The 27,564-nt window shown below is 46.2% G+C and overlaps 1 protein-coding gene across 1 annotated transcript in view; it reads left to right on the top strand.

Annotated features, from left to right (window-relative positions):
- CEP78 (centrosomal protein 78) overlaps window positions 1–27,564 on the top strand; it is a 1,593,497-nt gene that overhangs the window by 1,108,367 nt on the left and 457,566 nt on the right. Inside the window, exon 12 of the mRNA XM_069625901.1 lies at window positions 24,117–24,260. Coding sequence (XP_069482002.1) covers window positions 24,117–24,260 — 144 coding nt within the window. The remainder of the gene's footprint in view (window positions 1–24,116; window positions 24,261–27,564) is intronic.

Raw genomic sequence — 27,564 nt, 5'->3', positions numbered from 1 at the left:
ATTTGATCCTTGCCACCACTGGGAGCCAATGAAGAGATTTCAGCACTGGAGAATTACGATCCCTGGGCATGAAGCCAAGTCTTGCAGTCCTGTTCTGGATGAGTTGTAGATGACGGAGAGTAGAGGCAGGTAGGTTTAGAAAGAGGCTGTTGCATTAGTCCAGCCTAGAGAGGACCAGAGCTCTGGAGACAGTGAGCTTCTGGAGGAAAGTGAGGAAAGGAAGAATACCGCTGAGGAGGTGCAGCTGGTAGTTTGACTTCTTAGAGACGTCAGATATGTGGGGAGAGAAGGAAAGTGTGGAGTCGAAGATGGCCCGAGGTTCTTAGCCTCACAGGTCGGAGCAGGAAGAGGGCCCAGGGTGGGCAGCCAGGGAGTAAGAGGAAAGGGGGGAGCTGGTGATCCGATGAGGAGGATCTCTGTCTTACTGGCAGTAAGGCAGAGATCATTGGCGAAACACCACTCCTAAATTACGGACGGACAATCTGGGATGAGAGAGGGAGAAGAGGCGGCTGAGGGGAGCCTGAAAGAGAGCTGGATATCATCTGCATAGCACTGAAAGTTGGAGCAGAGAGGAGCTATGCATTGGGCGAGAGGTGCCAGCTATTGGTTGAACAGCCAGGGACAAAGATTAGACCCCTGGGGAACACCACAGGTAGAGAGAGAGATAGAAGAGATGAAGGACCCAAGTTGGACCTCAGAGGGTCGATCAGAGAGAAAGGAAGTCAGGTAGGCCAGGGCCCGATAGGTGATACCAGGATGGCATGGTTGACAGTATCAAAAGCAGAAGAGAGATCCGGAGTCGAGGTTTGAGAGCCGGTCTTCACAGAGGTTCAGTAGAAAAGTTTCCATGCTTCTGGCCGCTCTGAAGCCAGACTGATGGTCATGGAGACAACCAACAGATTCAGTGTGAAGGTTAAGCTGGGAGATGGCCAGCTTTTCCAAGAGTCTGCCCAGAAAAGGAGTAATGGAGATCGGGTGATATTTAGCCAGACAGGAGGGATTGGGAGAGGGTTTCATAAGGAGAGGTTGCACAAGGGTGTGCTTCAGGGGAGAGGGGAATGTTTCAGTGGTGAAAGAGGGATTGCAGAAGTCAGCCAAGGCTGGAGCAAGGGTGTCAATGTGGTCTTTGATGGTTTTGGATGAACAGGGAAGAACCTGTTTTGACGAGACTTTCATAGATCAGACTTCTCTAGAAATATCGTCAGGGGTGAACAAAAGAAAGGAAGAGAAGGCAGGAGGAGGGGCGGTCACAGGAAGGCCAGGAGTAGAGGAAGAGGATGGAGAGGAGGGGAGGGTCGACAGGATGTCTGTGGTGAAATTAGAAGCCACTGCTAAATCAAACCAATGTTCTGTGTAGTTCTCAGGTTCTGGTGGGGGTGTAGTGATAGTGCCATGAGGGTGTAAGCGTTGCTGAATTCGGATCATGCAGGGCTCATTTGGGTCATCGGTCTGGGTACTGTGTTATGAGGTACCACAAGGTGCGTTGGATACCCCAATTGAAACCATCATAATAGTGCTATTAGGCACTGTTTTGGAACAGCATCTGAGGTCCAGTTGGCAGGTGCAGAGCATGACCAGCACAAACACGATCACAGGGACCAACATCTTTACTATTGCTCCCATCCAGGACGGGGCCCAGGAGAAAATACTGTCAAACAATTCCACACCTTTTATTCCAGCTTCTTTCTTCATGCGCACTTCCAGGGTGTGTGCAGCTCCTTTTATTTGTGAGAGGGAGCCCATCTCTGCATTGTTAGGAGGCATGAATGTGCAATAAGAGTCCCCGGTATTTTGGACACACCTTCTTCAATTGCTGTGAGGAGGTCAAGAACATATCGGTTCTGCATCTTCATCAGTCTCAAGGCCCGCAATTCTACTTTTATGGTGCTGAACCCTTGTTCTGTGTCGTTCACCAGCTGTATCAGTTCCCAGCAAACGATCTGAAGCCACTTGGCGTTTGCAGCTGCTTGGACCCCAGGCTGTAAGAGTGATGCAAAGAATGATTCTGTGCTGCTGAATAACCGGTACTCGTCATGTATCTCATTGAGAAGTTCAGACGAATCTTGAGATGGTTCGCACTTTTCTTCCTCTGCAAGTTGTGTTTCATTTCCTTCTCGGGGAGGATGTGGAACTCTGATGCTTGCAACAAGTTTCTGGTTGGCCCTTCTGTAGTGGGAACTGCCATTGGTGCTGACCCACCTTGGAGATGTTCTTCAGGTATTACAAGCAGCGCTGAGTGCAAAGTGGCTAGCTTACAGTGGCCCCTCCATGATGGTGGGAGGTGCAAGTACGCCTGCTGACTGCACACCCAGTAATAGTCCATTAATGCATCAGTGCCTTTCTTTAGATCTGGGATGAGCAAGGTCAAATTGCAATGTTCATTGGTCCGTACAAAGACAGTCCCTTCATTGTAAAAGCAAAGTCCATATGTTTCTTCCCTGTGCACTTTAACAGGTTTCTCCATTGCCTCTATCCACGTCAGTTTTGCAATATGATCAGTCTAGAATGTTGCACATGCTGTATTCACTCAAGCCAGGACCTTCAAACCCTATAAAGCCTACCGCCATACAACTCAGCAGTGTATCTTGCCTCTTGTTTGCCACATATTTAAGTCCTTGTACCACCAAAAGCTGTCTCTGTAGACACTGGATGCGTTTAGGGTTGCTGTCGCATTACAGTTGATCTGCATCTGATACTTCCAGCCTTACACTGTGTGCCTGGAACGTGCCTCTTGTCCTAGATAGCGCTAGATGTATTAGGCAGTGAGCCTCTAGATAGAATGGGTATATCCTGCGGCACTAAAACCTTGGCGGCCCCGGATGCATGCAGTATCAATGAACAAACATAACAACTCCCATTCACTTTTTCTCGCACTACAGTGCTCATGTCTGTGTACCAAATATTGAACAATTCTGGATGGCACACCTCCTCTATAGCATCCAAGCCAAGCCCATGATAGGGGTCATACTTTGCCTTTTGTGTTTGTCTTCTCATTCATTTAGGTCTTTTTATATATCCATTAATAACTCCACAAATACTAGTTTCATTAGGGCAGCTGGCCTCGTGAATAAGATTGGGGAAAAATAAGGACTTGACAATAAATTCTAATAATCCCGATCCAGTGGGTGCGTCTGCAACAGGGACAAAACGGTCACTGCTGGCATGTAAGTTTGCAGACTTGATTTTGTATATTAGTGCCAGTGAAGGCATAGTTGCATTAGTAATATTACTATTATATACATTATCATTAGCAGTGTTTTGATAAACCTAACCATCCCCCTTTTTATATATGAACAACCATATGAAAACAGCTCCTAAATAATTATCTAATGCAAACATAAAGATTGCAAACAACCCTGCAATATAATATAGGGCACGTAAGTAAGGGTACACAAATCTAGGCACAGTATTATAATTACATTTTTTCTTAATATACGTTTGAGAGCCCTGGTACCATTTTCTGCTGTTCCTGAAAACAATGATATTATTCAAAGAAAGATATAAACAAAGAGATAAAAGATGCAAAGAGAGAGATAAAGAAAGACAGAGTATAGGAGGGTGCAAGAGAGCGCCCTAGGAGAAGTGCCGGTGTGCTGCAGAGATACTGGCATGAAGTGGCCAAAATGGAGGGGTTAGTGTGTCCCAGTATATAATTGTTGAAGGCCGCTGGGCATAAAAAGTCACTATGGTATGCTCAGGGATGCTCTACAGACATTCGATAGGTGGATCCAGTAGCAGAGCTCCTTAACTTTCATAGCAAAGGGAGTGGAAAAGACTACCTGATATGGCCCGTTATATCTGGGGTTGCTCCACCTGCTGACTAAGTTCCCACATAGATCATGTTGCATGGAAGTAACAGTTGAGTGGGTGAGGAATCTGATGGTGCAGCAGCTGCGGCGCCCAGTGTTTCCTCTGATCGGGGTGGTGCAATCTGTCGAGAGACAAGTTTAATGGCCTGTGTTAATGTGGTCAAGTAGCTGTTAAGTTCTTCTCCTAACACAGATGCTGCACTATGTGCGTCTGGTGCTCTCCTAACAGGGGATAGGGGCTTATGCATACGACGACCAGTGACCACCTCATGAGGTGACCGATGGTGGTCTTTGCAGGGCTGTGTGTGCAAACTGGAAAGCGAAGGGCAAGTAGTGCGCCCAGATTGTCTTCAACATGGTGCAAAGTTTGGACAGTTTACCCTTCAGCAGGCCGTTTACCCGCTCCACAACTCCATTCACCTGGGGGTGGTAAACGGTGCACATTCAATGTTTAATACCAAGCACTGCAATCTCTTTGAACAATTTGTTTAAAAGGTGTGTGCTATTATCTGATCTCAATACATCGGACACACCCCATCGAGGAAAAACCTGACACACTAAAAATGGAGCTGCGCATTTGGCATCTGGATATGAACACGGTCCCGCCTCCACCCACCGGGAGAAGGGTCAGTCAAGGCTGTTTCACTACTCGCCCATATCCGCGTAGTCGATATGCAACTCATGAAACGGCCCAGTAGAGCGAGGCAGAGTGCCTCTTATTGTTTGCAGTGTCATTCCCATGCTATAGCTCTGACATGTGGTGCAGTGAATAACAAAACTGTTCAAGTGTTCCTAGAAGTTTGGGACAAACCAGTCTTCTTGGATATCGTCAGCAATGTGCTTCTTAGAGACATGCAATAGAAGATGAAGCTGGTCAAATGCAACTGTTAATAACTTGTGTGGCATAACTGCTTTTCATCTGAAAGATTGAGGTGGGCATTAGAAATTTGAATCCAAGGAATGCTCATGCCGTGCTCTTATAGAAAGCTGCTGCTGATAATAATAACTTATTAAATGTACTTCAAACATCAAAATATGACGTTTATGTTTTCCAGTTATTTAATTGCATGAACAGGCAAAATGCATCTAGATATCAAGTGTCGCGATTTTGTGTGCCAATGCATTTCGGAACAGGTACGTCTTCAGGGCAAGGACACTGGCTTAGAAGCCTTATGGCATATCTGGAGAAAGGTATTCACCCTTAAAGGGTTAGTAGTATAAACCCTAATTCTACATGTAACAGTGCACTAGCAGAAAAATAAAATACCCTTGCGACTTGGTCTGAAATGCACTGGCACCTTCCAGTGCCTCCTTCAATTCCTTCTTCTCCCTAGAGTCTTGAGATGGGGCGGTAGTTGGGGTTATGACATATGAGGGTGGCGGGCGGTGGTTGGAGTGGGCACATAGGTCAGGGTAATGTATCCTGTTGCTGGGCGATCCGCTAACTGATATCCCTTATGTTCTGTTGGGTTCGTGCCCCGCTCTGTTACGATTCCTCCTCCATGAAAATCTTGCGCTCCTCCCTCGTCAGGGTCCTCCATGACCTCAATCCTTTTTCCAAACATCTAAAATCTCCTTCCTCTTCTGCAGCTGCTTGCCTTTATACTTCGCTGTTCAGAATGTGCTCATGTGTTGTAGCACTCCCTTATTATGGGTGCCTTGCCCTGGCCAGGAGCTGGACATCCCTCCTCATGTCTCTACCACCCACTGCTTGTGGTACTTCTCAATATTGTCCCTGTACAATGACAGCATTCTATACATGTATTCTAACAGTGCCCTCCTCCCATTTTAGCAAATAACGCGCTCAGACCTCCTAGGCTTACGCTGGCACGCTGCAGTTGTCAAAGTCAATAACAGTCTTCTGTCGCCTCCTCCCTGTCGCCCCTGGTCAGAGTTCTCTCCCCTTCCTTTCACACACACCCACAACCATACTACACTCACTCAATACAATTAAAATATCATACACCCAGCAACCCACTTATGGCCTCCACTCCTTACAATTAAAAAACGCAATGCACTACAACAACAGGCTAAGATAACAAACTAAAACAATAAACACTTATATCCGAGACCACTAATTATGTGGAGCTCCTACTTGTTTATCTTCATGTCACAAAACAAATGGGTCCATCTTCTCCCCTCACGCTGGAAGGCTTCCTGCACTTTTTTAATTTCCTTCCTTATTGTTCCTCTTAAAAATTCTCAGTGAAAAAAAACAAATAATTCTCCTTTACCACACAGTCAAAAAACGCCCTTCCATCATTCGCACAATCTCTGTTTTCCACACACACACACACACACTGCTCCCCTACTTGTTATCACTTGCAAGGGTATACTCATATATGCAATTCTCCTTTACCACACAGTCAAAAAACGCCCTTCCATCATTCGCACAATCTCTGTTTTCCACACACACACACACACACTGCTCCCCTACTTGTTATCACTTGCAAGGGTATACTCATATATGCATTTTTCACACAAACTCCTCTGTCACGGGGTACCAACAATGGCCTGCACTCGCCCTGGAGACGTGCCCCACTTCAAAGAGCAGACAGGAATTATGTAAAAACGGCTCCTGCACACCTCTGCGAATGAGACATCTGAACTGGGCACTGCAGGTGGGCGCGGCCCCTTCAGAGAAGTGGCCTGGAAGCCTCTGTTGACATGTGGGTCGTTGGGATTGTGTCGGGGTCACTAAATGAAGGCACGCCCCTACCAGAAAAAATACAACCCGCTAGGGAAAAGGCCCAAGACACTGCTCGCTAAGATAACAAGTATTTATTTTTGCAAAATAAAAATGCATCAGCAAAGAACTCTGCTGCCGCCAAATGTTCTGCCACATTCGGGATGTGCAGCATGTAAATAGGACGCCTGGCGTCATCAGTGTCGTCATTACATAAAGTGAAAACCCACGAGGCTGATTGGGGCGAACCTATAAATGGACGTCCCACTCCAAAGGGGAAGCTAGGCCTTTGGTCCCAACCTTCTCGTTCGGCGCCATCCACATGGGTGCTGGTGAGTTCGTCATCCGCAGAAAAACAGGGCCTAACAAGCAATTAGTTACATTGAAAACAATGCTACTCTATCACTGTAACAATGCACCTGGCCTGGCAGACACAGAGATGGGCCCAGGGGGAGAACCAAGGTCATACCAACTTGCATACTTCACTCACTCCCAGGTGAGCCAGCAGCCTCCAAGGTCCTCCACCCTCGTTTTGAGCTACAATTTCAGTGCTCCCTGGCACCTTGCAGCACAAATCACATGGCGCACGTGTGAAGGCAAGATAGCCTTGCTTTCTGATCTTTGTGATTGATCGAGGGTCTTACAGCTTTATGGTCGGGGCTCTGGGCCTGACTGGCACAGTGGTATGTGGGGGTCTTGTGACCAAAGCATAGGAGGGCTGCAACTCTGGCGCAGGGGGTGTTGGTGCTGAGTGGCCATGCCGTCTGTATCGTGGGATGATAACTGCCAAGAGGCGTTCTGCCCCCTTCGCGTGGCCTTGCACAGCACATTCCTCCTAGGGCGCGAAAGCCTACAGCCTCTGAGACAATGGAAGGCTTGTAACTTCCCTGAGACTCACTCGTGGTGTGGGTTTGTCTGTACTACTAATGCAGTCCTAATACTAACCCGTTTGGTGCTTTCACCGCGCTTGGGCCTATGTTTTATAATGGCTGTCTATAACTTAGATGGCATACACACTCGCCTCTACTCTAGAGCTCATAATGCATGCACTACGTGATCGCGCACTCTCCTGTGGGCACACCACGTCCCCCTCCTCTCGCGAAGTGCATTCTATCATTTATCTGTCACGCTCACCTGGTCTCCACGGGGGCATAGCACGTAGCTGCACGAATGATGTATGCACTGGCGTTGCACAGCTTGAGTGATGATGCTTGCCCGCGCCCTATCCCTCGTTATCACCCCAGGAGGCGTTTGCCTGCAATGTCGAAACAAGATATTAGCTAACTGAGTGGAGCCGGATTGGTTCCACCTCCTTTAACCTTCTGATGCCTTTCTCCTCTTCTGTCTCACCTTGGAGTTTTTAATGGTAGGCTCTCCGTCCTGCAATCTCTATCAGGGGCGCGGTATGCAGTCTTTCCCTTGACCAAGTTACTTCACTGAGCCTGCGGGGCTGTTGCGGAGTCTTGAATAGCTGGATTAAGCAGGTAAGTCTCTATGCCAATGGATGCTTGGTATAGGTGCTTAATGTCCTTATTACCCAAGTTTCAACCTGTGTTTATCTTTTCTTCCAGGTGCGGTCTTCAGGGGTTTTCGGGTGAAGATTTGACTCTTCCTAAGATGATGAGCAGATTTCCTGCAGGTGAGTATGAGCGCGAGTGAGTGGCGCTGAATGTCTGTATAGCTGTTTCTTTTCCGTGCGCGACTAACATGCTGTTTCTTTTCCTTTTCTGCAGGCGTGGTGTGACTCCAGGACGGCGATGGGAAGAACTGCTTCAACGAAATTCCTGAAGAATGCAGGCCCCGGGTGAGTATGGGGTGCCCGTCCAGATACCTTCTTCTCTGCATGTGCGGCGGTCCGGAGAGCAGCTGAAGCCGGGGCCGATTGGATGGAATACTGCAGGTAATGCCTTTGTTGCTGTACTAACTCCTGTTCTCTTCTTTTCCTTCTCTCAGGTGACGATGGATCGGGATCTCAGGACGGGCGTGGCTGTAGAAGTTCTTGTACTGAGCAGACACGGTGAGCGTTACGCTGCAGGAGTGCAGAATAACGTGAAGCGTGTTCTGTCTGTAGGGTGTGGCTTAAATAGCCTTGTAAGTAGTTCCAGGTAAAATAGTCCCTCAGCCACACCCTGCAATCTCAGGTAAAGTAGTCCCTCAGCCACACCCTGGGTATACAGAAAGGCTCAGCCCTATTAGGCTGTGAATGTAGTCCCATGCAATTGGCACATGTTATGGGCCTGGCGCCAACAGTGCCAGGACTGAGTCCAGGAAATCCTAGGACAAACTTTTGGGGCTTGATAAGCCCCAAAGGGTGCAAGTGACTGGGGTAGGCCCATAAGCTCCAGAGGTTTGGGAGTTAGTATCATGACATTATCCCTCATTCGGAATCGCCAAGCGGGATTGGGAAGACCCTCTCTCCGTCCCAACAATCTTAAATTGGCATGTGTCCTTCACCGTCAGCCCCGTCACCTCAAGTATCCTTAGGACCTCTTGCACTCTTCGCAACCACCAAGATATCTTCTGGAAGTATGGCCCTTGAAGAACTTCCATGATCTTCTGAAAAACAGAAGATGCTGATGCCAATCCAAAAGGCAATCTTTTGAACTGATATGCCACCATAGGCGTAATAAAGGCTGTCGGCGCTCTGGACGATTTGTGTAGATCCACCAGGTGGTAGGCGGACGATGAGTCAAGCGTGGAGTACCACGCAGCCTTCTCCATTGCAGTAAGCATTTCATTAACTTTGGGTAAGAGATGCCTGTTGACTAAAATATTGCGATTCAAATCCCTTAAATCTACGCATAGCCTGATCCTCCCATCAGTCTCACTACAATTGGAGAAAGACACTCACTACTCTCAATGGGTTCAATGACCCCTTGTTCGTAAAAGTTGTGTAACTCCGTCTGTACCTTCTCCTATACCCAATGGGCGATTCCTCACCTTATGCACGCGTGGCTTTGCATTTTCCACCAATTGGATTTTATGAGTTATGCATGCGTGGCTTCGCATTTTCCACCAATTGGATTTTGTGAGTGTACCCACGTAATCTACCAATCCCTCTAAGGAACACATTACTGAATTTCCACCCTACTTTGACCAAAAACCTCTCAAATGTGTCCTTCCCAACCATCCGCACTTGCAATTCCTTCCCTGGGTGTAATTCAAACCCTAGCTTTCCTTGATGTTTCCATCCTAATAAGCAATCACCCGTGGCAGCTACATAAAATTTGGCATTAATGTGTTTACCACTGTATGCTACATTATACCACATAAAACCCCGGATGTCAATCTTGCCCCCACCATATGCCTTTGGCTGGATGTCAGAATTGTGCAAAGCGTGGCTCTTGTCACCCCAAATTTCCTTACATCTCTCCTCAGATATTATGGTGTACGGTGACCCTGAGTCCGCCAGGGCTTTAATTGCACATCCTACCACCACATTTTCCACCTCGAGGGGGCGGGTGTATTCCCCCTATTAGTCATCTCCCAAGTCCCCACAATATGGAAAATACTGTTGCACCACTCTTGTTTCTCCTCTGTGATGCAGTTCACCCCAGTCTCCATATCTGATACCCCAGCTGTTGACTTTGCAAAACCTAGCAAAATGGCCCATCCTACCACGCGTCCCATACTTCACTGTCATGGCCGGGCTCTCTCTGGGATTGAGTGTGTGTTTTCCGAACATACAACATGGGCAATGCCCCTTGCGTATCCCTTGTTGAGGAACTTGATTATTTCCACTTGACTTGTTGAATCTCCTCACTGCACACACCTTTGATTCCTCTCCAGGCATCTCCTTATCATCCCCATTCTCTTTCACCACTTGAATATTTTCTTTACCATTTTTGCATTCACTTCTTTTAAACACCCAATTGTTAGCTCCATCCCTTTAGCAATGGTCAATGCCTCCTGTAAAGGTTTTTTTTAGCCTGCCACAACCTCGCTATTATTTTGGGATTAGATGGGTGCATCATATTCTGATCCCAGATGTACCCATCTTCTCTCCCCGTAAACAATATCCCTCTTAAATCAGCTACAAATGAGTCCACAGTTTCACCAATCCCCTGCTTCCTTGAAAATAATTTGTATCTTTCCAGTACCACATTTACCTGTTTCCTGTACTGAGCCTCCAGTTTTCTCATAGCCTTACCATACAGGATATCGCCATTCCCACCCTTTACTCCGTCAACCCCTTGTACATCAGGCTATTTTTTTTATCACTCTGACCGTCTCAGACCAGCCACAACACATGAGAGTTTAGAACTTCCTTTCATCAGAAAATCTTTCAAAACCAGATGCCATAAAATAAAACTTAGAGGTCTTTCCAATCTTCCCATGAAACAGGTGGTCCCCCAGAGGTAGCCAAAAACTTGGTGGGTGGGTCCAAATTCTACATGGTGGTAAAAATTGACCACTCAAAGGTAATAACGAACCAAAATACACACTCAACTGATGAATAATGTTCTCCCAGTGATCAGTGAGAAAAGTAATTTCCAGGCAGGAGCAACCTCACACTGCCACACATACCTAAATGGTGAGACGGACCCCCTCCTCCCCAGGGATAGGAAAATGGAAAGGAACAAACAGTGTACAAATGACATTGTCCAACAGGATTAATGCATGACCTGGCCTACAGATGGTACTGTTCCCACTGGGCACACGCAATGACTGAAGAAACCCTGACCGTGGGCAGTTTCGCCAGTGTGCACACCGCCTACACTATTTGTACATGCTCTTTCCCCTACAGTGCGTTCTGGGCCAACGTCTGCGCAGCCGCCAATCGGTACGGCCTCCGATAAACTGGGAAAAAGGATCACTGACTCTTGCTCCTGGTATCCTCAGCGGTGTGCCTTACCAGACTGAGCGGGCGACATACACCATCCCGCAGGAATCCTGCTCTGGTCCCGATGCAGGCCCTAAGGCGCACCACAATTTTTCCTCAACTCCCGAGCCACGACATGGACCCCGGTGTGTGAGGCTAAGGGTATTATGCACCCCACTGGGCACTGGTCCTGCTGCAACCCACGATGTGTGCCTACCTCCCGGGCCCCGACTTGGTATGCGAGGCACTGAACCACTGGCATGTCTGTAGCAGCCGGGAGTCAATGCCGTAAGCAGTATGCCTCAACCAACAGACCGGCCTCCCGAGCCCTGAACTGGACTCCGGATGGCTATCAGTACAACGCACACCCACCGGCACTGGTCCCGGTACGGATTTCAATGCGTGGCCACCTCTCGAGCCCCCTCCCAGCGCCGGGTTTGGAGGCTATGGTACTGCACAATCTGTCACCAAAGTGCTAATTATCAGCCCGCCTGTGAGCCCTGAAAACTCACTACTTCAGCCCCGACCGGACTGAACAATTACGGTTATCGAGTACCTCACCGTAAATCTGGGCACACTGTGCTGAACACTCCTCCAGCTTGCCCTTGCAGTTATCCCACCTGGCTCCCACTGACCTGAAGGTGGCCACTGCACTCCCGTGATCAGAGTGGAACCCACCTTAGGACTGACGCAGACGCCACCACCAACCACAGGGGACTCCGCCGACATCCGACCATCAGAATGGGATGTTCTGCTCAACATTGGGGTCTTTCCTCATCCTCGTTGCCACAAAATGTGATAACGGAGACCCAAATAAGGTAAGTTGAATACCACAATAGGTTTTATTGAAATAAAAGACCCCAACACAGGTCCATCCGCCAGGATGTGAAATTGCCTCTGACAGTGCAACCGTTAACATCTGGCAACTATCAAAAGAGAAGCACACAATGTCATTCCATTATAGAACGGAGTGTCGAAGCGTGCACAATGAGGAAGGAACAGGGCAGGCATGTGATTGCAAGGTACATAAGGAAATAGTGTGCAATTGCGTGCACAGTGGATACAACACAAAGTTCTAACAACCGCAAAGCTTCTCCTCTTGGTGATAAGACTTTCCACTTCACCACAATAGCATCAATGTCATTCGTAGCCATGATGCTTTTCCACAACTTCCAGTTGTTCAAGAAGAATTATCACAATTAATTGGAAATACAGCTTCTGCAAATGTTGGTTAAACACAGTTCTTGGTTAACAGTTATTATGTCCCTCTTTTTAGAGTAGGTATCTTTGCCAGGATGACTTCACAGCACTTTTACTTCCACTTCAACTTCTACAATAGTTTACTATGAGGTCATACTCCTTTATCTCATAGTAATCAACTTCTTTTGTGCTACTGAAGTCTCGCACATACTGACAATTAAATACACCACCGCAGTTTTAGTACTTTGTGACTTCAAACAGGTTATGACAAGATTGACTTTTAGGTACTTCAACACCTTCAAATAGGCAAGGCACTCTTCCTCTGAATATCCCTTTTCATCAGGGGGGCCTCTTTGTCTCTCTTGTCTATATGCAACCAACAACCTCCATTGCCTTTAGGATACACTCCTCTCTTCCTTCTACAGTCTTTGGCAATGTAGGTTGCATCAGCTTGAAAGAATAAGTAGCAAGCTTCCCTTCCCCAACATTGCCTTCATCCCTTTCCCAACTGTTAGCCCGAATAATTACCCAGAGGCTTTGGTGCCACTCTCTTGGCTTCAGGTAATGCTTGCACACGTATATCTTGGACAGTGCTAAAGTTCTTTGGCTCACAACATTGATTAAATTGCTCTCTGGCTTTGGGAAAGGCTGCTTTCGGTCACAATAGGGGAATATTATTGGCGTGGGCAATGCTTGCTCTCTCCGACTTCAAAATACAATGGTTTAAACACTTGACATCTCTTCAGAAACAATTCTTGTCTGCTTGAATAATAATACAAATTTCACTCTTCCTTTGAGAAACTTAATTAAGCACACAGGACGACTTCTTCATAGATTTTACAAGCTATAAAGTTTAACAATTGTGTTTCGGTAGCATTTTCTCTTCACGTGAGTGAAATGGAAATACTTCAATCACGTGCGAGTGCTACATTTCAAGTATTCCATTGTTATGGAATGAACAAACAACTTTGCCTCACCTCTTCTTTTACGCAAGTGAGTTTTAAGCTGGATACTGTTGCTGGCAGTGCCCACACAAGGAATCAAAAGGCCAGGTTTAACTCACCGGCTTCTGTTTACCTTTTTCCACGTGTTGCATCACTTATGCTGCTTTTGGCTTCAATTGGAACCCAGACCCTTCCTCACTGAAGGCGCCTCCGGTGCGGCCACTCATTTAAGGAGCCCTGTCGCTCCCGAAACCCACAGCTTCACAACAGCTGCTCACCATGGTCTCTGACATGTTTCTCGCTCCGCAATCTCTGAAATTAGGCTCATATGGGGAAAGACAGCCTTCCTGCAAGCGCTCTGCTGTGCACTCTCTGCACTGCATTGTTTGGGGGTACAGGACCCTCACAGGATAAGCAGGTGAAATCTGCTTCATCAGAATCCCGGTGTCCCTTTGGTTCTCCCACTTCTGCCTCTGCTACTACTGCATGACAGCCAGCCACAGTACCAGTTCCTTCTAATTGCCTGCACATGAGGGGGATTTATATGCCTCTTAGGCTCCTTCAGGTGTGGGCTATTAGGCTTAATTGCCTGACTACTACCACAGCATGCCTCTTCAATCAACTCCGTTGTCCCACTACTTTTGGGATTATGGGACTTGTAGTCCCCAACAACTAAGTAAGTTCTTGTAACTCCTGCGGTTTGGCAAACAACCATTAAAAGTGTGGGATTACGGGGAAAGTTAAACAGGGGGGTTTCTCAGTCTTCCTAGCCTGTTTCTCCCCCCCACCCACCATGTGATCCTCCCGCAGTACACAAACCTCAGGGTTGGGATCGGGAAGCGTCTGCCTTTCCCTGGCCACATGAGAAGGGTCCCAGGTGTAAGAAACTCATGGTGGCAACAGTAAAGACAAACAAGTGATCACTGTTCAAGGGTGTTTATTAAACTGTAAATGCGGGTTGGAAAAACACCTAATCTAAATCTAAGATGGGAGCAAGCTACAACCATCAAATAATAATAAGGCAGTAGAGTGGTGCATTGTCAAAATAAAAGGGCCTATACTAAGAAAAACCTATTGCCAATTCTTATGCTAAATACAAACAAAGAGTGTAGGATGAGGTTCATTAGAAAGAAAGAGGTGTTCACAAATGATACTTCAGGACGTGGTAATCGGGGTCTCCCTCGCCCATGTTTTGAGCACAGAACAAGGCAGGATTCATGAGCACAGCACACGCTCAAGCTTTCCCAGCACAAGCCAATAGTTGCGCTCTCAGCTATCAGAGCCTTCAGTGGTTAAGTTTGTTTTCTACAAAAAGTCTCTTGCCTCCGAGGACCTGATGTATTCCAAAATAATAAACAAAAGTTCCTTTCTGCTTGTACGTTGGGTGATGCCTTTTCATCCACGGATCACCCTCTTCCGGGCTCAGATCCACCAAAACGTTTTGCTTGCCTTCCCTCTGTCAGGTTCACTACATCCTTTTTCGATGGGTGGTTCACTACCGCTTTCAACACAATGTCCTCTGTGAGATTCACATGTCTTAATGTCTTTTTAAACAGTTCACTGTGGACATCCCTCTACCGGGTTCACTCTTGTCAACACTGTTCATTGGGACTTTTGGCCTCGCCCACTCTTTATCGGCATTCCTCCATCAGGTTCACACTCGCCAACTTTGCCAATTTACACAGTTTATTGTACAATTCTTAAGATGTGGGATTCACTTCCCTTAGCTTCACAATCATCTGTTGGTCAAAGTCTTTTGACTGTACAGAGGATTTTACTAGACCCCTGTATGACCACTTTAACCCCTTTCATGGCTCTGGTACTGGTAGTTTCAACAGTTTCCAGAGTGAGCACCCATGTGGTGCCTGACTCCTCTGCAACTGGTTTTCCCTTTTTGCATGAACAGTTCTTTGTACTTTTTTCAGTTAGCCGCTTGCTACTTTCATTCAACACAGTTCAGTTTTTCTTATCGGCTCTCCCTTCGACTCATCGGCCGCGATGAACGGCTTGGCCTTTTCTTGTCTCTGGCGTCAAGGCCTGTACTACAGTGGCAAGCATCTCCCCCCAGCTTGGTTACCAGCAGAGGAGGGCCCTGTGTAACGTCGACATCTGCTGCAACACACGCTGGCTATTGTTAGTGTTCTTACGATTCCTTCCGTTGAGGTTTCACAGGCCTGGCTCGGAAAGGGCAAGGTTGCTTCCCTCCTTGTCACCCTCTGGATTTGCGCCGTCTTTCTCCTCGTTTTGAACTGCCATGCTGAGTTAGCTCTCCCGTCGTGCGGTCTGCCTTGCTCATATTGTGCTCTCGTGCTCCACCTTTTATCCCTGTGGGGAAGGGAAATTCTGGTCAATTGCCTGACCTTGCCTGACCCTTACGGTGGCACATGCCTGGTAAAAGGCTCTGGTTTTGGCAGTCGTCTTTCATGGTGTGCGAAAGTGTTCCTATCGGAAAAGGGGGGGGGGGGTGAGGTAGAGTGTCTGAGTATCCTACGGGGTAGGATGGGGAAAAGGTGCTATAAGTAGGGGGATACCGCGTCTCACCCGTCAGCGTCTCACTTCCACTCCCTGAGGATCCCCCATCAAGGTGATCCTCTCTCACTGACCAACCTCCGAAACTGGATCCAATAGCAATGGCTGTGTCTTGACCACCTGGTTGACAGATCCTCGGGGACTATTTAGTGAGACGCCTGTAGGTTTCTCACACAGGCCAGGTTTCTGGGAGGAATCATTACTGATTCATTACATCACCCTCATTGAGAAATCTAGCCTCCATTTTCACCTACGTATGTCTCTCATCTGATAATCCAACTAGGCGAAGACGGGCTTACCCAATCATTTCTTGTGAAATGCCTGGAACCAGATGTTGGCGTGAATGATATTAGTCTCTGTGGCTCTGCAGGATCCCACACTGCTACCCTTGACTCCTGGATCACTGCTTCCATAGACCTGGCCACCTTCACTAGTACCACCTTAAATCCCTATCAAAATCAAACATATAAGCATTATTTTTGTCATAGGCCTCTCGTTCACACCCAAAACAAAGCACTGACAAGCAAATGCCATCTCTAACTACACATTCCTAAGAATTCTATGCTTAGCTGACCTGAACCACAGTAAGGAAATCATTAAGGCCCTAGTATTAGCAAAAATTGGTGTGCACGATGAGGGCCTGCTCATGAAAGACCTGCGAAAACATTAAGGCATCCAAAATTGAATGGGCCTTCTGGTTTGATTTGGCGCAGTAGTGGAGTCTATTGATATAACACGTTTGGGCTGGATAAACCCGGCCCAACTTCAGGGCTCTACATTTATTGCACTTGCTTCCAGTCCAGCAGTGCATATACATCAAGGCATTACCTGCAGAGTTTTTTGGCAGGTGGGCTCAAAATACTTTTTAAAGAAGACAGAACATTAAATTCCACAAAACCACCACTGTGCCTCTACCAACAAACTTAGCCAACCATTCTGCCTTACAAGAATTGTGGGTAGTATGCTCATTGCCAAGGATTCACAGCTCTCGAATAAGCTTCCTCCTACTTTAAGACTTGAGAAAAAACACTTGAATCCCAAACCACTTGTAGCCCCTAAAAACTGTTCTATGAAGATTTTCAATCTGCATAGGCCAACGCATCTGTCTCTGAGGGACTTTTAAATAGGAGCTTTTATTTATTTTTAAAACATCCTTATTTGTAAGTTTTGAGGGACATGGGAGATAGCACAGTAATACACATAGGCAAGAACTTATATCATGGGTCATAGGTGAACAAAAACATGATAAATAAGCACACAAAGGATTATTGTACACTGTTTCAACCTGTGGGCTGGTGGCGCCCAAGTCCTTGCCCCAGCCTAGAGCAGCGCTAGATACTTTTGTAGCACAGGCCTATATGCGCAATGATAGGCTGCTTGCGTGTATTCCAGAAAGGGAAGCCAGGTAGCCACGTAGGAAGAGTATCTCCCTTCTGCGAGGGCCGTAATCTTCTCTGATGCCAGCATCTCCCATATCTTCCCCCGCCACATGCCCAGCACCAACCCATCTGCATTTTTCCAGCTCTGGGCCAGTGCTATCTTGGGAGCGAGATGGAGGTGAGTGAGCAACCTGGCTCTGCGACCTGTCAAAGGGTAAAGCCTAACTCTGCATTCCCCCAATAAGATGATCAGCGGGTCCAGAGGTAAGTCAATAGCCAACAGGATCCTGATGTGTGAAGAAACTTCTTCCAGTAGGATTGGGCTTTATGGCATTGCCACCACATGTGTAAGTAGGTTCTGCTTCCTTGGCAGCCCCTTCAGCAGTTCTCAGGGTGCAAGGGAGCGATTTGATGGAGTCTATCAATGTAGTAATACCACTAGTAACAAAGTTTAAGTTTGCACTCCTTGTCCGTGGTACACCTGGAAGCCCTATGGTTCCGTTCCCAGATGTGACCCCAAAAGTCCTCTCCAATCTCCTTCCCCAGGTCTCTCTCCCATCCACCATATAAGGCAAGCATTCTTGTGGGTCAAAGCAGTCTAGCAAATTGTAAAGTCCTGAGATTAAGGCCTTAGACCTGCCTGCTAAGCATGTGAGTTCTAAAGCCCTGAGGGTACTGGTGTCCCTCTGTTGAACCAACGGGTGGGACCCTCAGTGACGCAGATGAAGGTACCAAAACCTTTCCCCTTCCTGTAGCGCAAACACCTGTTTTCACTCTTCAAAGGTAAGTGGGGACCCTTTATTGTAAAGCTGTCGAAGTAAACAGGAGGAGGGGGGCTCCCGCTCTCAGGTCTTATCCCTCGCCTTTGCACACACCTCCTGCTGGCAGCGAAAATCACAGCGGCACGACTTTGGAAAAATGCTGACGCCCCTTCGGCTGCACTATGGTGGTCCAAATGTTGGGAGATCGCTGTTGCGAAAAAGGTCACAGTAATTCACTCGGGCCTCCTGAACAATGTCCTAAGCGTATGGACACCATTTATGGACTATGCGGAAAAGTTTCTAGCTCTCACTAAAAGACCTCCTCCAACGAGATGGCTCCAAGGCGGGGCGAACTATTAAATCAAAGAGCAGAGGAGGAGGGCTTAGGGTACATGGGGCATCCTAAGGCAGAGGGAACACGCATAGATATGGATAAATTGGAACAGTGTAATCTCTATCGAACAATCTCTAGCCTGTGGCTAAAAATGTATTGTCATTATCATTGAATACTGCATTGTTGATGTTGTTGTGCACTCTCACCAAAAATGTAAAAAAATGCTTTGTGAAAAAAAAGCTGTCGAAGTTCCCTCAGGCCTCTGGCTGTCCAAGCTGCAAATGCTGCTGTAGGTTTGCTTTGGGGAAATTCAGGATTCTTGACCACGGGTGACAATGAGCCCAGACCTGTGGGAGTGCTCCATCGTTTAGTTGCTATGTTCCTGCATCAAAGTGTGTGGAGTGTGGAAAGCAGGAGTGCGGGTTTGAACGAACTGCCACTCACTTTGATAAACGGCAGCTGTTTCACAGGGATCAGGGTGGCTGCCTGTTCCAGTTGCACCACCTTGGAATTTCCCCGGATTGACCCCTTGTGAAGATGTGCGAGAGGTGAGAGATGTGATAATAGCGATAGATGTCAGGAACCCTCAAGCCTCCCAAATGTTCCTTACGCATGAGAACTTTGAGGTATCCACTGATTGCATCGAATACAAAGCATTGAATGACAAAGCATTGGGAAAAAATGCATCGAATTCAATTTTTCAAAGGTAAAGGTTTTATTTTAATTATAATGGGTTTAAAGGGGTAAAAAAACAGGTGTTCGGGGTCCCCGGCCCATTCAAACAAAATGCATTCAATGCTTTTTTTTCATTGCTTTTTTTTAGATTCTAAGGCATTCGATGCTTTGGCATTCAATGCAATCACTATAAACCCTTTCTTAGCCACCCTTGGTCTACTATGTTGTCTTGTGTAGGCCAGTATCTTCCCCTTTAGCTCATCCAGCTTTTGGGAGTGGAACAGCGGCGGCAAGGGCCAGGAAGTGGTAACATTTATTTATTTTATCACAGGTTCTTGACTTAAGCGTGAAGTTTGTCAATGGCATTTGAAGCTGTATAATTTAAAAAAGATAATACACTAATATAGGATAAAACATAGTAATACATTGCAAACGAAATTTAAAAAGACAAAAGAAAACTATATATTTCTTCTGGAAAAAGGGCTAAGGAGGAAACAAAAATGCTTTTACATTTTTCCAAAACAAAGAAAAGATGGCGCAACTTGAGGAGAATGTGACAAAGCATTACAAATATGAGCAATGGATGCAGAGAATGCTTAGTGCTGGGTCAAATTACACATGGATTTTCACAATTTAAAAAATAACTAGTAAAACAAAGATACAAATGTACAATACATTGCAAGCAAAATTTAAAAAGACAAAAGAAAGCTATATATTTATTCTGAACTAAGTGCCTAGTTGGAAATAAAATGTTTACGGAACAGAAGATGAGATGGTGCAAGGTGATGATAATCTGGCAAAGATTGCCAAATGTGAGCAATGGCTGCGGAGAAGACTTGATTTGCAATGCTGGTTCTCATGATGCATTTTTTCAAGGCGGACTTGAACGTTGCTTCTAGTTGCACGTTGTCTGCCAGAAATAATCAGTTTCTGAGAAGGTACAAAGGATACCGAAGATAAACGGCGCAAAAGAATTATAATAAAATCCTGTCTTTAAAAGATACCCAGGCATGTGATTTTAAAATGGGGGAATGTTGTTGAAGTTTTTGAGCTGACAGTAAGTCGATCTGCATTGTGAAATTTGGACTTTTAAAGAACAGTTATTGACAGACCCATCAGGAAAGCATGTCCTCTATCAATGTGGGACTGCACATCTGAGCAGAATACCTCACATGGGAGCACCGGTTTGATTTGTTGCAATAAAGAGATCTGGTATTTTGCAGCTCGAGTCTTCTTGAACACACAAACTTTCTATGAAAGTATGGCATCTAACCAAAAATCCAGTGAGGTGCAGTGCTTACAAGTAAAGGTGAAATACCATTCTTATCAAGAATAGGGAGATAAAACTATTTCTTCTTCATTTCCTTGTGAGCAAAGAAGAAACTCTGTTTTGGATCAATTAAATATTAAATTGCAGCCAGCATTCATGATTCAGTCACGCCCAGCCATGTCTTCACGCACGTAACATTCTCAGTAGCAGAGATCAAAAAATAGAACTGGGTATCTTCTGCAAATTGGTGAATGCCTACCCCGAAGATCGGCTCCCAGACCACCAGCCGAAACATCTAAAGATCAAACCAAACAGGTGGGGAACGCCATATTGTACAGGCAGTGGGGGAGGGGCGTGGAAAGACCCTACTGCACAGCATGAGGTCCCACGACTCCTATGCAAAAAAGATACATGTTGAGTGATTACAATTAGTAGCACATTACAAGCTCCATGCGGTGTGAAATCGTGACCATCAGCAAGTGAAATTATGCATTTCCTTTTGCTTTGTGTCTTTATAGTGTAACAGTACAGTTGTAAAAGCGAGAGGAGTTGTTTTACTCAATTACTTTGTATGCTGGTACTTGTAGTTCTCAATTTAGGCTGGTTAAAGTAAAGCTACAATTACACACTTCATCATGTTTCTATGACAATTTATATATTATCAGGTTAGTTTATGTGATTTGTGTTCTTTTCGAGTCCTTTCTATAAAGTGTAATATTGTTTTAGCCCTTGAAAACCAACTATTAACACATTGGTGTACCAACAAGAGATAGAATGCTAGCTCGTGAAGTGCTAAAACTGATACCTGGGTTCAAATCCTGACTTCAGCACTTCACCAAATTGTGTGAACTTGTGACACACAATTATTTTTAAAAAAAGCCTCACTTATCGTTTACTATATTGTAGTGCAGTATTTATTTATAGGTGAATTATACCCAGCCAACTACAAAAATGTCCTTTTGTGATGCCTACTGAACTAAGTGGATTGGGTGATGGACATTTAATCATTCACAGCTGAGCAAGCGAATCAGGGTCAAACACAACATTAAGAGCAATAACATTCACCTGCAAATAAGTGTAGACACAAAGTGAAGACGCTAAGTGCAAAGTCGCAATATCTTATATCAGTAACTAGTGTATAGCAATAAAATATGGTATAAATTAAATCTCCTTTTGGAGCGTTGAAGTAGTGTGTGTTAATTGTAGCCAAGTGCAATAGGGAGACGTAGGGAAAACTGAGTGATGGATTCAATTATTTGTGGACAATACACAAGAAAGATCAGACTTATATTTGGATACGTCCTTATAGAGGAGAAGGTGGGAGGGGAAGGTAAGTAGTGGCAGAACAAGCCATTTAAAAAGAAAAAAAAGAAAATGTTTTACTCTTTTCATGAAGCGAAGATCGTTCTCTTCCGTTTTTAGGTGCTGAGGTAGAACATTCCAAGCCAGTGCACCAGTTGAGTTTAGGGTTTTTCCAGCCTGTTTTTCTCCCTGAAGAGAGCCACGACCAGGGACATGGTAGAGGAAGATCTGAGATGCCTTGAAGGAATGTATTTCTTGACCTTCTGGATGAGGTAAACGGAGCCAGTTTCCCGGTAGGCTGTGTAGAATGTAGAGTTTTTAATTCTTTACAGGTCTTGCTTGACATGCAGCCAGTGGAGGGCAATTAAGGCCTATGAATTTGATCCTGAGGACCCAGGCCAAGGACCATTCCGACAGTCCTCTTTTGGACCAGTTGGACCTAGTGTGTTAGGGGTTTCAGGAGGCCGAGGTAGAGGTAGTTTCAGTTGTCGAGGCATGACATAATCGTGGCTTATGTTACCTGGACGTTTTGGGTCAAGTTCAATAGTTGGCATAGGCATCTCAGGACATGGAGTTGAAAATGAGAATTTGTTTTTAGATCTTGGGGATCTGTTGTGCGCATGACAGGACACTATCAAAGATCACACCAAGATTCTTAGCTGAGTTGGAAGGAGAGTTAGGAGGACCGATGGAGGAGGACCAGTGAAATAGAAGGAACAAGGGAATGGAGGCGCCAAAGTAAACAATTTCCTAAACTAACTACATCTTGGTGTCATCCGCATAGGTTTGAAAAATGGCCATGAAAGGGGAGATGTCTGCTAGTGATTACAGATACACATTGAAAATCCAGGGGGATATAATGGAGCCTTGCGGAACAAAAGAGTTTAGAATCGAGACTTCTGACAGGGGCCGGTGCATACAGACTCTGGATACTCTTATCAGAAAAAAGAATGGACCCAATTGAGTGCCAAGCCATCCGTGCTGACAGAATATTTAAGATGATTGAGGCAGGTTGTGTGGTTGACCATGTTGAATGCTGCTGAGAGGTCTAGGAGAACAAGGATAGCTGGTGAGTTGGTGTCCAGTGCCTTCACAAGTTAATACCTTGTGAATAACTAGTACGATTCAGTGCATCTCCGGCACTAAAACGAGATTGGTGGTTGTGGAGAAGGGAGTAGATTTGTCTATTATTCCATCAGCTGGAGTAAAGCTGCTTTATAATTTGCCATAATGCAGGGATTGTCAAAAGTCAAAAAGTATATCATGTGGGTTGTGAAAGAAAGCTTTTCTTGTTGCATCATAGTCACCATACAAATGAACCTTTATTGTTTCCAAGTATCTTGGTTACAGTTACTGATTGCATTTCAGTAAATTCGAAATGATAAAACCATATTTAAGTTATTAATTTTTCGCTCAAGAGGGACTTGTGACTCTAGTCATACTTTCAGTTTAGAGCAAAATGGTTGAAAATATAGATCAACCATAAACGTGTCAGGAATACCCAGCCACCTGCTCCAAACAATGACCAGGGACCCCGAAAATTCGCCCTCTGGCACTTACAACAGAGCCTCAGAAACAAGGACCCTCTAACTGGGCAAACACAACATACTCTGCACCAGTCAGAGAATCTCTCTCGGAGATCCATTACCATGAACCACCAGGACAGACACGGTCAGCTCATCTGGCTCTGGAAAGTAACCAGGAATAGGGGCCTCCTACATTAAGCACAGACCCTCACTCATATCATATTCTTATTCTCTCCTTTACACCAACAAACATTAGAACGCAGCTGCACCCCTCGACCTAGCTGCACACATACCTACACTACTCCATGAATACCTCAAAAGCCTTTTAGAACACAGATATACCCCACAAAATAATCGGCCTAGCTGCACACATAATTTCATACACAGGCTCCACGGCCACAGGAATGCAGACTCTGAGGCCAACTACCTTGCTGCACACATTCCACTGAACTCTCACAATCACTGCACCGCACCTAGCATTAAATTGCCGCCCTTCTCTATGCAAACAGCACTGGCTGCACACAAACTGAGTGCACCCAAGCGCTAAATGCTACCCTACTCTCTCCACTGATCTGGACTATGGTCCCCAAGGGCGTTCAACCCATAGCGCTTTGAGATCATATCAATGGGATATAAGGCGCTAATGCACAAAAACATAACATAACACAGCAGCAATACACTGTGTGTACTCATTACTTTGCAAAAAAATGTAATTGCAACGTAATACCATCATCATTTTGTTTGTATTGCAGTGATTTTAAAATATTGATGCAGGTTTTGTGCTATTGGGCCCCCGTTCTAGTGTTCCGTCCTCAGCAGTATGTTGGTCCTTTGACGACCATCTGTGTCTCAACTTTCTAGTGTTTTCTTCCCTCTCAGGCAGGTGGTCCTGTGAAAGTGTTCATGGAAAGTGATTCCTCCACTGAGACCGAAGAGACGGATAGCATGCCTGACCCCCTTAAAGATGATTCTGTTGCCAAGTCCCCCGGTGACAGCACACTCCGAGAGTACAAGAGACTACAGGTACGCATGATGCCAGCGTAGAGGGACCTTTTTGGTATCTAGAAACTTACATTAGGGAAATGTTAATGCAAGAAAGCTACCAAACATATTTTTGAATTATGAAAATCCTTAATTACTTTTAATGTACCCCAGTATCCGTTGTATTGAGGTGCGTTTAGCTAGGGGAGTATGGGGGAATTTTTTCCAAGATGATGTGTGATCTCAGAGGAGTTTCCAGCACTGCAAATGTGGGGCGTGAGGGGGCGAGCCACGAAAAAAGTCCTGCTACGCCCCCAATGTAGTTCACGCAATTCTGTACAGTCTCATTCGCGCCCCCAAACCGCCCACCCATGCCCCAATCTACTTTTTGGGCAGATGGCGTTTTAACACAAAGCAAGAAAAATCAAACTGCCGGATCATTACAGCTGCAGGAAACTCGTGTATTAGAGCTCTGTCCAGGTGCTCTGGGACAAAATACATGCAAACCTCCTAATTTGCATATGGATTGCACCAACAGAAGTGACTTCACCGAAAAGGACATTGCAAGGAGCATCATCAGTCTTTTTTTTTTAAACTTTATTTTTGCATTTTAGTAAATATGTGTACCAACAAGCTCCAACAATGGGCTACTAACATGCCGCCATTGCCCCCTTACGATCGCCCCCCCCCACCCTCCGGCAGTCCCATCACGCAACAAGCAGCTATCGCGTTTGATTTACACAGGTGAAGTCTGTGGTGGCTGATCAGATGTCTCGGTTGGTGCTGCGCTGGAGAGGAGGTGAGAGATGTACGGGCCCCAAATATCTGGGGTTCTCAGGTGGTGGGGTAGTGTCTTTATAAATTCTGATTCTGTTTCTTGGCAATATGTAGTGTCTCTCCTCCAGTTCGCAAGAGTGGGGGGTGTGCCGCGTCCCCACGCCATGGCCACTCTTCTACGTGCCAGAACCAATAGCATGCTTGCCAGTTTTCTAACGTGTGAGGACAGAGGTCTCGTTAGGCCAAGGAGTGCCACTAGTGGGGAGTGCCCCACCCTCTCGCCAATTATTGCGTCAGTTTCATCGAGCACATCTGACCAGAATTTAGACACTGTTGGGCAGCTCCACGCTAGGTGCAAGAAGTCAGCATCAGGGGACCCGCATCTGTCGCAAGATGCATTTGACCCGGGGTGATGTCTGTTTCTCTTTTTAGGGGTATAATAGGTTTGGTGCAAAAAGTTAAAGTGGATTTGTTTGAAGTGGGAGTTGAGTGCCACTTTTTGAGTATGTTGTAAGATATAGTTCCAGTCTTCATCTAGAATGGGGGTTTGAAGCGTGGTTTTGCATCTTGCTTTCGTTGTGGGGTTCGAGGGAAGAGTGTCCATTTGCAGGGCTTTGTAGATAGATGAGACAAGTTTGCCCCCCCCTTGTGCCTGAATGGCTCCGTGCAGCAGCTGCCAGGTGGGTGGTTGTTGTGGGAACGATGGGATGAGGGCCTGCAGGGTGTACCGCACTCTGAAGTACAAAAAGATATCAAGGGAGGAGGTGCTACCTTTCTCCTTCGCTTGCTGCAGTGTTATGAAGGTGTCTTGTATGAAGAGTAAATACAAGTGTATTTATTTTGCACTTGTCCGCCCAGATCAGATACACTTTCTCAGCGGTGAGTGGGATCCCGGGAATGAATTTCGCGGGTAGAAGAGGAGAGTATCTAAGCTGAATCTTGTACTTTTGGGCCATTTCCCGCCATATTGTGTAAGTGGATTGCACTATGTTCAGCGTCGTGTGTGGCACAGCCTGTTTGCTGATAATCACGGCCCTTAGCAGGTTGGGTGAGGCGAGTGCCCGTTCGACCTGTACGTGCGGTCTTATGAATTGGGGCTTATACCAATGACTGAGAAACTGGGCTTGTGCTGCCCAGTAGTACCGTTCTAAATTGGGTAGAGCTATGCCACCCTTAGTGACGGGAAGTACGAGGGATGAGTATGCCACCCTTGCGGGTTTGCCCGACCAAATGAGGTCCAGAACTAGGCTTCTCAGATTACCCAGGAAGCGCCGAGACAACAGGATGGGGATGTTGGAGAAAAGGTACAGGAGTATGGGGAGGATTACCATTTTTACCAGTGAGGCTCTTCCCCAGAGGGTGAGTGGTAGAGATTTCCACCTGTTCACCTTATCTCTTAATGATTTCAGTGTGCTTTCGTAATTGAATATGTCGTGGTGGGTCAGGGACACTCTGATTCCTAGGTATCAGACGTGGGCTTTCTCCCAATGGAAGTTAAAATCGTCTTGAACTATTTTGATCTTTGTGTTTAAGGGAAAAACTATTGATTTAGATTGATTGATTTTTAACCCTGATACCAGCCCAAACTTAATTATTTCTCACATAATCGGATTAAGTTTTTCGCTGAGGTTTTGCATGTATAGGACTATGTCGTCGGCATAAAGGGATATTATTAGACGGTGAGGTCCTATTTTAAGCCCTCTCTGGATTTGGCATTCCCTGAGGCCCGCTGCTAAGGGCTCCATCACAAGGGCGAATATCATGGCGGATAGTGGGCATCCCTGCCTAGTGCTGCGCTGGAGGTTGATATATGCCGAGCGAGTCGACCCGAGAGTGATTGCTGATAGGGGCTGATTATAGAGGAGCGAGACCAGCTTGATAAACTGTTTCCCAAGTCCGAGCTGCTGCAGCACGGCGAACAAAAAGGGCCACTCAACGGAGTCGAACGCCTTTTCGGCATCCAGCAGCACCGCCACTGCCTGCTGTTCGGGGTCGAGTGCTGCCAGAACCCTGAACATTCTACGTATCCCGAATGTGGTGTTTCGGCAAGGTACGAATCCCGCCTGGTCAGCAAGTACCAGTGCAGGTATTAGCGGGAGAAGTCTGTTAGCGAGGATCTTGGCCAGGATTTTGTTGTCCAGATTAATTCATGATATGGGGCGATAGGACTTACAATCTTCGGGTGGCTTGTCTTTTTTGTGTAGCAGTATTACGTTGGCTTCTCTTAATATCTGTGGGAGAATGCCAGATTCCATCGCTTCTTCGAAGACATTTAGCAGAAGAGGGGCAATGAGGGGGGCGAAGTGTTTATAAAACTCACCAGCTAGCCCGTCGGGCACCGGGGCTTTGGATGGCGGTAGACTTTTAATGGCTTCTTGGATCTCTTCTAGCGTTATGGGCTCGTTCAGCGGCTCACGGGGTTCCCTCTCCACCCAGTACAGTTCTGTGTCATTGAGGTAGTTCCGGATCGCATCGGAATCCGCCGGGCACCCGGCGCTGTATAGCTCTTGGTAGAATGCCCTGAATACTTCGTCTATGTCTTCTTCTTTGTGCAGCATATTTCCCTGCG

Source organism: Ambystoma mexicanum, chromosome 6p (assembly GCF_040938575.1).
Source record: "Ambystoma mexicanum isolate Mex_15411 chromosome 6p, UKY_AmexF1_1, whole genome shotgun sequence".
Taxonomy (NCBI): Eukaryota; Metazoa; Chordata; class Amphibia; order Caudata; family Ambystomatidae; genus Ambystoma; species Ambystoma mexicanum.
This window is presented reverse-complemented; position numbering and strand designations above follow the sequence as displayed.